We start from the raw sequence: 12338 nt of genomic DNA on the forward strand, positions 1-12338 counted from the left end.
GTTTCAGTTTGTTTTATAAGGGTCGCCTCACCTCTAGCAGCAGCTCTACTGTTTTTTGCCATTACTGAATTAATCCATGCTCTGCTTTTACGCTGTATGCAAACCTTGTTACAGCTTAGACTGGCTCAGAAAATACATAACATTATAATCATTTACTGTTCCTGGTAACCTTTATCTTCCTTCTGAATAGGATCTACAAACTTTTCCTTTAAGATGTGTAAAAGTACAACTATACAAAACCAATCACGTTCCATACAGTCAATCCATTTATTTATTTATTTTCATGTGAAAAAAAAGCCTTTTTTCAGAAGATACAACATTCTGTCCAGATTCAATTCAGGATTATCCACTTGCCTAAATAACCAGAACTTCAAAAGAAATGTGTTTAAAATATTTTCAAAATAAAAATAATTTAAAGCAGCTTTAAGCAATACAGACGCTATTCCCCTTCGGCAAAAATAATTTAAACATATATTTAGTTAAGTCATGTTTTCTATGTAATTTTCTGTTATATATGTTTGTTTTCTTACAAAGAAAAAGTACTTGTACTTAATCTGACATCTGACATGCTCCATGAAAAAAATCTATTTTTTTTATATCCAATCAACAGCTACAACTTTTATTGCATATTAAACACGTCTGTAGGGAACACATGAAACAGAATATCTTGCATAATGTCTGCAAAAATGTAAGGTTTTCAATTAAACACACAAAAGATTACTGTACACGCACACACACACACACACTAAAATAAACCAACATGTTCCATGTTTATAGAGCAGCAGCTGATTTTAGAAAGCACAGCAAACAGGCTTATCCAAAAAAAGAGAAGAAGAAAAAGAAAGGGCAACAGACTGGCCTAAGAAATCAAACTGCACCAAAAATACTGTAACATTCAGACTTAAAACACATGTTTTAAATAGACTGGGCCTAGTTCTTTAAAAGCAGTTAATATGATGTTTACTGAAAGAGTAAGAGTGCTCAGTGTGATCACACTGCTCCCCATAAACCCTGTCAATACTTAACTATACTGACTAAACAAACTACTGATCTGAACTGAATTAAACAAGAAAACACTTCTGCAACTTTATCTTAAAACACTTGTAACAAAATGTAACAAAACATTCACATTAAAGGAAACAGCATTCATATTATTATCATTAGAACTGAACTGTGTCATTGATTGGTCTTCCTTTAACTGAGAATTCTGTCAGGGTGAGATTATCTGCAATACTGTGGCTAAACTAATAGTAATGTAATAAATCAGTGTATTTACTCAAAATACAACCAATTCCCTTCATATTCATCTACCTTCACTAAAGTGAACAGAAGCTCTCCTCACTGAATTTTAGAAAACGTGATGGCTCGGGTCTCTCAGGACTGAGGCACTAAAGAGAAAGAGTAGGTACTGACCTCCACAACTCAACACTACAAATCCAAACGTTCAGGTAATAAACTCTTTTTATTGCCATTTACTGTACTATAATTACTCACTACAATTCAACCTCAAATTAAAATAAACATTAGAAAATTATTATAACACTAGCATATTTTATATGTTACTTTAAAGTTTTTCATGTTTAATTTGTTCTTATTAACCATTTCAGACACACACGGAACATTTCTTACAAAGTGTCAGATTTGGGCTGTGTTTTTTAGCTGCAGGGTTAAAGGTAATTTCTGAAGTGTTTTTTCTGAGTAAACACTGAGCACACTGAGTTTTTTTATTTAATAACACCAGCAGACTGGAAAGCTTTCCGTGTTGGGTGCTGTAAAGGTTGGTTTACGTGCTCATAAATATAATCAAATACGTACAGAAATATTCCACTGGCCTGCAGGTCAGAACATCAGTGTTATCAGGCCCAGATCCCCCAAAAAACATTCATATTATTTAGATGTATAAAACACTTTTTAAGCACAAACTTGGGAAATTAAAAAAGCAATAAATCAGGAGAAACAGGGATGCTTCTTACAGTGATGGCCATGTCTCTAAGGGTTAGCTCAGTTATGATGGAGGCTGCATGGTAACAGGATCTGAACGTTTTGGATTTACAGTGATCATGATCATTTTAAACACTGTGGCTCTTAAAAGTGCCACAACTGTTTTTGGTCCAATGCCAAAAGAAATCTTCAAACTAAAACTGGACTAAAAGCTGTTTTAGGGAATCAGGTGTAGCTGTTCTGTGGATCTGCTCCATGAAACCGTTTTTAACACCTTGTGATTTTAAAGAAGGGGCTGTTGGGGTTGACGGTGGGTAAAAACTGGAGGTAGAACTGAAATCAGAAAATAAAAGGTTTGAGATGTTCTGCAGGTCAGAGTTCAGTTTTCTGAAGTGGAACGCTTTTCTGAATGTCCTCGTCTGATGTGAGCCCCTCCTCCTCTTTTTTCAGCTTGCCTCCTCCTTCAGCCAGCTTACTCTTTTTCTTCTTCTTCTTCTTCCCTTTCTTCTGGCCATCCTCTCCATCTTTAGCTTTCTTTTTGCTCTTCTTTTTCTTTTTGTTTTCTGCTATAGCTGCAGTGTCTCCTTTCTTCCCCAGCCACTCTTCTTTCAGACACTCTGAGGACAGAAACATGTAAATCAGTTTTTCTCAGACCTGTACTGCCAGGAGAACCACCCCCACACCCCTCAACTAAAGCATGTCTTTTAAAATACTTAAAAATTAGACCCATTTATTCTACTTTTATTTCTATCATTTCTGTGTGCAAAAATATTAACTTTCACTTGAGCTTTATTAAAGATTGTTTTGTGACAGTCTATATATAATGTTTAATCTTCCTTCTGAATATTATTACAATCTCACACTTTCTCCAGGGTGCAACTATTTTTTATGAGTAAATTTGTGAATTCTAGAATTTTGGAAGAAAAACAATCCAGTTTCCTCCCCTTCTGAATGAATGCGGCTTCTGCTCTGTGTTATGACCATAGCATTACAAGCTCTGATGACTGATGCATAAATCATTAGTTTTACACCATTTTTAAACATCCATAAAGACTTATTTAATCAGTGCCTTACTGACTGGTTTGATTCAGCTGTTAACAGTGGCATTTTAAGGTCTTAACCGTTACATGAATAAACTGAGATTCTATAAAGAATGGGCATGGCAGAAAAGCTGTGTAGTTTTGTTGGTTAATGTTAATTACAGGACAGAGAACAATAAACAACTTACTAACTAGTGTAAAGACATGTAACAGAGCTTTACAATACTTTACAATAAGAGTACTTTAAAGGAGCACTCCGGTGTAAAATTGACTTTGGATGTAGTAAAACATGATAAAAAGTAGCTCCACACCTCGTTGCTAGAATCTGGAGATCTGGATTAATAACTTAAAAAGTGCACAAGAAGCTTATTAAAAACCACTGTTTACAACCGTGCCGCTAGATTTAGCTCCGTCCGCCGCCATCACTGTACAAACATAAATACATAGACTCCACAAAGCCTGCCTTTACCAGACTATGTATCGATGTCTATATAGAGCGTTATGGGATGTAACAGTGTTTTTTATAATCTTCTTCTGCACTTTTTAAGTTATTAATGCCTGGTTTTAAATGTCTAAATGGATTCTAGCAACGAGGTGTGGAGCTACTTTCAGCTGGATAACGGTGTAAAAAGCGTTTTTTTGGGGCAAAATATGCCCTGATACGGCCGAGTGCTGAGCAAAACTGGAGTGGAGGTGGGCTATTTAACGGTATTTAAAGGTTTACTACTAAGGTTTTACTACATTTAAAGTCCATTTTACACCAGTGTTCTTCTTTAAATAACCATTTTTAAATTCTAAAAATGATTAATGTTTAATTAATCACTAATACATTATTAAACATTAATAAACTTTATTGCTTAAGAATGTTGTGAATAATAACTAATATAGACACTAATTATGATGATAATTAATCATAAATATAACTCATCATAATAATATTACCCTGTGTCATAAGAAGGGTAAATTAATGTACTCGTATTGTGATATCATATATGAAAGGAAAGGTAACTGATTTTAGTAAACAGTCAATTACAGGAATAACATGAGGGTATGTAAGGACATGGATAGGATATGTCCTGTGTTTTTTAAGCAAAAGAAGAAAAGGACGTACAACCTGGATTATTTTTCAAGCCTAAAGCACAAGCAAAGCCTGTCTAACCCTCAACCTCTGTCCCCCTGCTGCTGAAACTGCTGCTAAATTAAAGCTTTAAACTGAAACGTCTATGGAAGTAAAAGGATTTATGGGATGTAATTTACCTTGGTCCTGTCCTTTCAGGACGTGTTTCCCGCAGAGGTATGTTGTAAGGTCTTCCTCCTGGTTGCCTTTATACCAGTCTTCAATAACCTCCTCATACTGCTCGATCATCACATCACACTAAACCAGGTAAAAAAGAGGGACATCGTTTAACAGCTTCAAACTATTAGAGGGGAATTCCTTTAAAATTCATTTTTTATATTTTAATAATGGACATTTAGGCTGTCAACACTAAAGCGTTAACCCACGGGAATAATTTGGAATCAGTAATGCGTTGTTATTATTTTTTTTATGCAAGCTAATTACGCCACCTAGTCTGACCCCAACTTTCACCACAATCTGCCCCGCCTCCGCCCAACACGCAGATTTTTCTACTGGCTGAACGACTGAAACACTTCAACACAGTGGCAGCAGACCCCCGGTGTCCAGTTCTAAACGTTCCAGAGCCGGTCTCAGTTCAGACCTCCAGCTCTGACCCAGAGAGTGAGCTTTTGATAGGACACTCAGACTCACTCTGGCTGTATTCAAACTAATCCAGCACCAAGAAAGAAGCTAGGTCCAGTGGTCTACGTGATACAGCTCAACACACACTCTAGTCCTCTATGCTTTCAGCTAAGCTACACACTTAACATAAAGAGCTCTCAAAGGGACAGTGTACACATTACTCAATACAGGCAGTTACATATTTATAATATATTTATATATATATTTATAATATTTATTATAAAAAGAGGAACAAGTGTGATTAATCACAGTTAATCACAGAATATTTTTATGATTAATCAAATTATTATTTTTGATCAATTTACACCACTAATTTACATGTATTTCAAAATGTGATTCTGAAGAACATCTGATTTGTCAGCAATCTGATCAATGTACATGTACATGAACTTCATCAGTCAGATATTGGAAAACAAGAATTACACAGAATAACGCATATAAGAGCTCAAATAAAACTCAAACTTCACACCAAGGCTCTTTTTACACATATATTTTTAAAATATAAACAAACATCAGCTAGAATATGAAGATTATTTTATTCCTTCAGTTTCAGCATCACTCTCAAAGTGTTTGTCTCTTGTGGGTGCTGTGATGAATGCTGCTCACTGTGTTGACAAACATAATTAATTTATTCGTAATTAATCTGTACTGTTGTCTTTGCAGGATGGGGCAAGATGATGTTACTGTACAGGATATCTGCAGGAATGGAAATATTAATTGAGCCTTATTAAGATATTTTACCATCACTAAGAAGAAAGACCAGTTTTACAATAACCATATTTATTTTATTATTGTGATTGAAAACGATATTTTAAACAAATCATAAATGAACAGTTTTCACACAAAAAAAGAACATTTTTACTGCAAATAGACTCTTTTATTTAATAAAATGTCATGTCAGAGTTAGTGTAAACTGCCTCCACTCTGGTCCTGATGTGTGTTCTATGTTTTGTTGTTAATCACACAAAAGCTCCTTTGTTTTACAAGTACCTGTTTCTTGAGATCGGCTACCTCTGCACTGGTCTCGTTCCACAGCTCATAAGGAATGTCCATGACGACCTTCACTCCTTTATGGACCAGGTTATGCAGAGTGCTAAATGTCTCAGACATCCCCTGTTCACAAACACAGAGAAGCAAAACTGATCATAGGCCTATACATTTCACATGAAACACATTTTAGTATTTAGTGAGCAAATTATATAAACAAATCAAAATCCTCTGTATCACTGTTCACTGTATGTTAACACTTAGCAGGGCTCAGAGTCGACAGTAATTATGAAGATTAACACAAGTAACACCTGAAAGATTGGCTCACAGAATTTTTCTCAGCACTGTTATATACTGACAGTATCAAAGCATGTGCAGGGATTATTAGATGAAACATTAAAGCTATTAATGGACCATTCACAAAAATAAATAATACCCTGCTAGAGTGGAATAACTTTAGATTTAAACAGGTTTGAAAAAATCTCTTTATCACTTTTACTTAGTGATAAGTTATATTGTTCTATTTTCATTTATTGGTGTTGTACTGTATGTTTTACTCAGCCTCACTCTGAATAAAACCTTGGTTTCAGTACTTTAACCCCCCTTCCCCACCCCATCAGAAAGCCTGGTGTCATTGTGTGCAATTTTTTTTGCGATATCAGATCACCTTTTATAACAGGCATTTTAACAGCCCAACGTTACATTAATACAGTGTTTTTTTTCCCAGCTACCCTTTTCCAACAGGACAATGCTTGTCCACATACTTTTGCCATTTCAAGAGCTTTGCCTCATGTCATGGCCAATCACATGGCAAGACCTATCCCTGATTGAAAATGTGTGGAATACTATTGGACGTATTAACACTCCAACCCTGCCGCAAAATGTGCAGGAATACAGTGACACACTACTGTAGGTGTAGCTCAATAAACTTTATTAATAATTTATTGTTCCAGGTAAACACCACCATTAAAAAATACTTACTGAATGAAGTGTTTCCTTTTTATTTGGTGCAACACATTTAGAGTGAATCACAAATCTGGGAGTTTTCCAGACAGGGACTAAGCCTACTCTTTGATCACATTTTGATTGTAACGCATTGCATTTTAAATGGAGATTTCTGATTAAAAGGGAACTATAGTCTATGACTCTGCTTAATCTCGGTACACTCTGTAAACTTTGTGACGTCTCCAGTTCCTCTCTCGTCTGTCCTTCAGTTTACCATAATTAAGGACGTACCAGTTATTTAAATAGATCAAGGACAGGAGTGTCCTACACTGAAGACGTTTTGCTGTAGTATGTAATGTAGGACTGCGGTACAGTTTTCCTGCCTACACTCTGTTTTAGTGGTTGATTATATGTGGAGAAATATTTGATTACTGATATGACTGAATTTTGCAAAAACATGTTTATTATAAGATTCATAACAGCTTCATGCAGGTGACAACTGAGTGAAAATCATCTAGCTTTACATTGGCTTCTTCTCCCGTATATTATTCTATAAAATGATAAAATCATTTCCCAGTTAGCATCATGTATAAGACCTGAACCTGGACCACCTACTGCCCCAGATAAACAAACCCATAGAACTTCCTTTTTAATCTATTTATCTTTAGGTAAAGTTTCTGAAAAATTGCACCTGGCCATCATTCTTTGTAATATGTGACATATTTAATTTAAGACTGCATGAAAAACCAAACTGTATCTTTTTATTGATATGATCCATCACTCTTTATATGACCAGAAAACATGAATCAAAAGATAAGGCTTACTTTAGTGATGATACTTTAAGTAATAAAATGTCATTTACAACAATTTAAATTAGAGATTGAGTCTCACCTTTGCAAAGCGATTGCTGCCATCTCTCTCCTTGTGGAGATTGTAGGACAGGATCCTTGAACACACACTCTCGATCACCTCGATAAAGCGAATATCACTAGAAACACAAACAGCTCTTTAAATACAGTTGATGACTGAATAAAGGCAATGGTACCACAAACAGGGTGAGGAGTTCTTACGATTTCACATATTTAATTGGAGGAGCTCCTTTATCATCCAGGAAACGGTAGTTGGTCTCAATGACTTCCTTCGTCTTGCCTGTTTCTTCCAGAGCAGATTTCATTTCAATGCTCACAAACTTGCACACTAGTGACACAACAATTTAAACAGAGAACAGAGAACATTAAAATATTGAAGTGACTGATATAAATAACTCACTTTACTGTTACAGCAGGAAACCCTTCAGCTGTGAAAAATCTCATTTCTGCTTTTTAGTAACGATCCTGATTGAAAAGCCTTTCTGACAGCAGCAATACCAGTCCTAAATTACAGATCTCTATATACACTATACTAATATGTGATGGAAGAGGAACTTCTTTTTCTCTCTTAAATCTATAATTAATAATAAAGTAGCAAAAACTTAGTGTTTTTATGCTATTATGCTATTCTATCATTGTGTCAGTGACATAAAATGGTCTTAAAAACACACTATGCAACATTTTTCAGTTAATTAATGGGTTTCATATAGTTTTAGATAAAAATACTTGATTACAGGAAGAATGAACGTCCTCTCAGTCTTTAGGAGAAAAAAGTTCAGGAGCCCTCGGCCTGCACCCATAAGCTCACTAAACTCAGGCATCGCCTCAGTCTTGCTTTAGGGAAATTACTAGGGACATGCCCCCAGCAGAGGCTCTAAAATCAGTAAGGTGAAGGCTGTAGACATGTAGATTTATCTATGGTAGTCATTGTGTGTAAAGGTGATTGTTTAACAGTTTTATGGATGTGCTCTGTTGCAGGATAGCTAAGTGGCTAGAGGGGATATTTATTTAGATCGTTAATTAGCCAGCAAGCTAAACATTGTTTGGGTAATAGCTAGATAACCGCCTTTTTATTGCCTGCTATGTGGCAAACTTGCTTCATAAAATAAACTAATAACCCGTTTTTTGGCACAGATTTGGTTTGAAGTGTGTTTTACAATGAGCTGAATAAATCAGAAACCACTGAATTCTGCGAGCGAGGACTTGTGTAAAAATCTCCAGACACAATAACAACATTTAGTGACGGATTGATTCACACACACAAAACAAAAGCATTAAATATTTTATTTTGTGCACAAAACAGCTCTCGTGCATGTGAACAGAAACAGCGCCCTCTACAGTCACACAACTCGGCGGTCACAGAATTCGGTGTAACGATATGGACAAAATGTATATGACGATATAACGTTATTTCTTCATTTGAATCGATACAATATAGTTTCTATAAAATAATGATATGAACAGTATAAAAGCGCCTACCTGTAGTGAATGTAATCATACAAAATATTCTATAATAAAGTTAAGACATTTTCACAATCCACAATATTTTTTTGCAATATTTAGACATGCAGACAAAATGCTTATCTTTATTCTATCTGCTAATATTCAGATACTTTCTCATGCAGACCACTGAGATTTTTATTCAGGTTTTGCTGCACCACAATGTAACGTGTGAAAATGATGATCTCATGCTCCCTGAATCACTCTTTCACTATTCCAGCTCCATCAATCCTGATATTGTTATCTTGGAATATGCTCGTGTTCATCAGAGAAGATAAAATCCATTGATGGAATAATCTGATCTATATTCAGTATATTCAGGTAGAGTCAGCTGACCTCATTCTTTCAGCACATACTGTTACTGAACCTAAACCTGCAGAACAACTGCAGCATCAAACAACCAACACATCATTTACTCACTTACATCCAGGTGGAGACTTTTATTTTGTCCAGGCATTTTTTTACAGTGGTGAAGTTTTCCCATCTGATCTCTGTAATATAGAGAATATCTGCTAGTAAAGGCTGCTTTATTTTTGTAACTACAGAGTTAGGGCCTGTAGTTATACCGCTGGTGTGAGTTATGAGTTTCTATAACAGGAAACACTAATAAAGGGAAGAGACTGATATAAAGAGCACAGTTTCTGTTACAGCAGGAAACTCTGCAGCCCTGATATCAGCTAAACCCAGTCCGAGTTTAGTCTCAGTTCTGCTTCTGATTAAACACTGCTGTCAGTCAGATCAGCTTCCCACCCCCCTCTCCACCCCTTCCCAATCTCCCCCCAGCTCAACCTGACAGCCAGGCTAACTCACAACTGCTCACACTGAGACCCCCATCACCAGCTACAGATACAGATACAGCACATCCCGGCTGTGATTAAACCCTGAACCCTATACTGTAGATCAGCTGTAGATCTGCAGGGTTATACAGAGATCTGAGTAGCTGGAGAGCAGAGCTGGAGGAATGGAGAGAATCCTACCTTCACATTTATTCGGTAGATGAACCCACTCATCCTCCTCTCCTTCAGAAACTCCCACAAACACTAAACACACGAACAGCAGCGCCTTCATCTCTCTCACACACCCTGAGACCCTTCTCTAATATAATATAATATAATAATATAACTCTATATTAAATATAAACACAGAGACTGGAGACTCTCACCACCAGCCTTTGTTTCTCTATCTTTCACTTCCGCAGAAACCCTAACCACACCTCCTACCTGTCTGACCAATCACAGACGCCGAAGTGGCAGGGCGGAGCCAATAGGAGTGCGCGGGGGAGGAGCTGAGAACGGGGTGAATATGTAATGACATTACGTTTTAAAGGGGAAATCCGTTTATCCTGACCTGTAGACTGTAAAAAAATAAGAGATCACTTAAAAATTATGAGTTTCTTTGACCAAATAAACCTTTGGAATAATTAAGAGGAAGACAGACGACCACAAGCCATCAAATCAAGCTCAGCTGCTTGAATTTCTGCACCAGGGAGAGGCATAAAATTATCCAAAAGCAGTGTGTAAGACTGGTGGAGGAGAACATGACGCCAAGATGCATGAAAACAACTGTGATAAAACCAGGGTTATTCCACTAAATATTGATTATTTCTAAACTCTTAAAACTGTATGAATATGAACTTGTTTTCTTTGCATTATTTGAGGTCTGAAAGCTCTGCATCTTTTTTTGATATTTCAGCCGTTTCTCATTTTCTGCAAATAAATGCTCTAAATGAGAATATTTTTATTTGGGATTTGGGAGAACAAAACCTATAAATATCAAAATCAGAAAAAACTGTTTCAGAAACTGAATGGGTCTCTTAATTGTTTTCCAGAGCTGTAAAGCACTCTCATAAAAATCATCATTCTGGATCTTGAATGTGATGCCATAAATACTCACTGCCAGCTACCTCAGCTAACATTCTCCTGAACCAAGGCTTTTCACTTTTACAGCACTATACTATGTTTAGTGGAGATTCCATAGCCTGTTGGGACCCTAGTGTTCCCTATCATGTTATAAATGATCTGATATTAACAAATACATTGCAAATGTTCTGGATATCATATCACTTTTATTTTTAAAATATAAAAAAAAATAAAAGAATACTTAAAATAATGCTCTGCTAAACTAGACATAAACATTTCACCTTTTAAAAATACCATACAATATAATACAAAATATAATACAAAATACAGAATATTAATGTTATTAAAGTTAAACCCATTAATTTGACTTATTTACTCTGCGCTTACTCTACCGCTGCCCCGGCTAGTGAATTGGGACATGCCTAGGAAGAAATGCCCTTATAAGGAGATAGGGAGCCCAAGAACAGGAAAAACGAGAACGGATGGAAACTAAAGTCACGCGGAGCGCAACAGAGAGAGACAGGGGAGGAATGTAAACAAAAGCTTTTTATTTTATTTTTTTCATTATTGTTCATTAGCTTTGTTTTTATGTTAGGATGGTAATGTAGAAGTCAGTAACACAGGGCTGTGCTGGAGGAAACGTTTCTGTTTCTCAGAGCTGATTGGCTGGCTCTCAGTCCGTTGGAGCAGAGATCTGTTATCCACAGCTTGTGGTGGAGTGGGTGGGTGGTGGTTATCAAACAGCAAATACAGATTGGTGTGAGTGGGTTTCCACTAGCTTTTAATATTCAAAGCCCAGCCACCTTTAGTGAAGCTGCACTGTGAGAAGGCCAGCAGGCTGTCCTGTATCTCCTCCTGTGGAGCTGATGTAGCTGCCCACAGAGTCATCTCCAGTGGAGCGTTCTGCTTCCTGCGCTTTGATCTTAAAACTATGTGTCATCTTCATCAGCCTCATAGGTTCAGTCCTCTAAAGATATTCTGGGCTGTTCTTCTCATTTCTCCCAGGTATGTGTCGTTCACAGCGGGAAACACAAGTGAACCCATGATACACTCTTTCTGTTGATTCTTTAAAAAAAAAACATTGCTCTGAAAAAACTAAAGGAGATCTGTTACTACTCACTGTATTAGAAATCCAGTAATCATCAGATTATTTTGACAAGGGCAATACATTCTCAGCCTGGCAATAAATCCAAAACAGAAATGCATATTAATATGTGCTGATCAAACTCTGTTCCTTCTAATATGAGAAAAGGTTCTACAGTCCTTGAAAAAATTATATACCCTGGTCTGGATTACAACAAAATGAGAAAAAAGAGCTGGGCAGTCATTTAATGTAATGTAATTCTTAGTTCTATTATTAGAATAATAATTTACCATAAAATACTCAGTTTTAAACAGTAAAAAATTATGAGTAATATGTAATGAGAAGAATGTAAAT

General features: G+C 36.2%; 2 protein-coding genes across 2 annotated transcripts in view; one reads left to right on the forward strand and one right to left on the reverse strand.

Moving 5' to 3' along the window:
- LOC125785743 (uncharacterized) overlaps positions 1-12338 on the forward strand; it is a 399129-nt gene that overhangs the window by 265737 nt on the left and 121054 nt on the right. The window lies entirely within an intron of this gene.
- Positions 254-10247, reverse strand: cnpy3 (canopy FGF signaling regulator 3). The gene is made up of 6 exons (XM_007242251.4): positions 10019-10247; positions 7743-7869; positions 7564-7660; positions 5731-5853; positions 4239-4356; positions 254-2558 (listed from the first exon to the last, which is right to left on the reverse strand). The coding sequence occupies exons 1-6, from the start codon at positions 10107-10109 to the stop codon at positions 2314-2316; spliced, it is 801 nt and encodes a 266-aa protein (XP_007242313.1). The 5' UTR covers positions 10110-10247; the 3' UTR covers positions 254-2313.

This window comes from Astyanax mexicanus, chromosome 21, assembly GCF_023375975.1.
Source record: "Astyanax mexicanus isolate ESR-SI-001 chromosome 21, AstMex3_surface, whole genome shotgun sequence".
In the NCBI taxonomy this organism is placed as follows: domain Eukaryota; kingdom Metazoa; phylum Chordata; class Actinopteri; order Characiformes; family Acestrorhamphidae; genus Astyanax; species Astyanax mexicanus.

Bases quoted from the DNA above. Each gene is read 5' to 3' on its own strand.
- cnpy3 (XM_007242251.4), bottom strand. From the start codon at position 10,109: ATGAAGGCGCTGCTGTTCGTGTGTTTAGTGTTTGTGGGAGTTTCTGAA. The intron at 7,661-7,742 runs GTAAGAACTCCT...TTGTGTTTCTAG, and splicing joins CCAATTAAATATGTGAAATC to TGATATTCGCTTTATCGAGG. The intron at 5,854-7,563 runs GTGAGACTCAAT...GTTTGTGAACAG, and splicing joins GCAGCAATCGCTTTGCAAAG to GGGATGTCTGAGACATTTAG.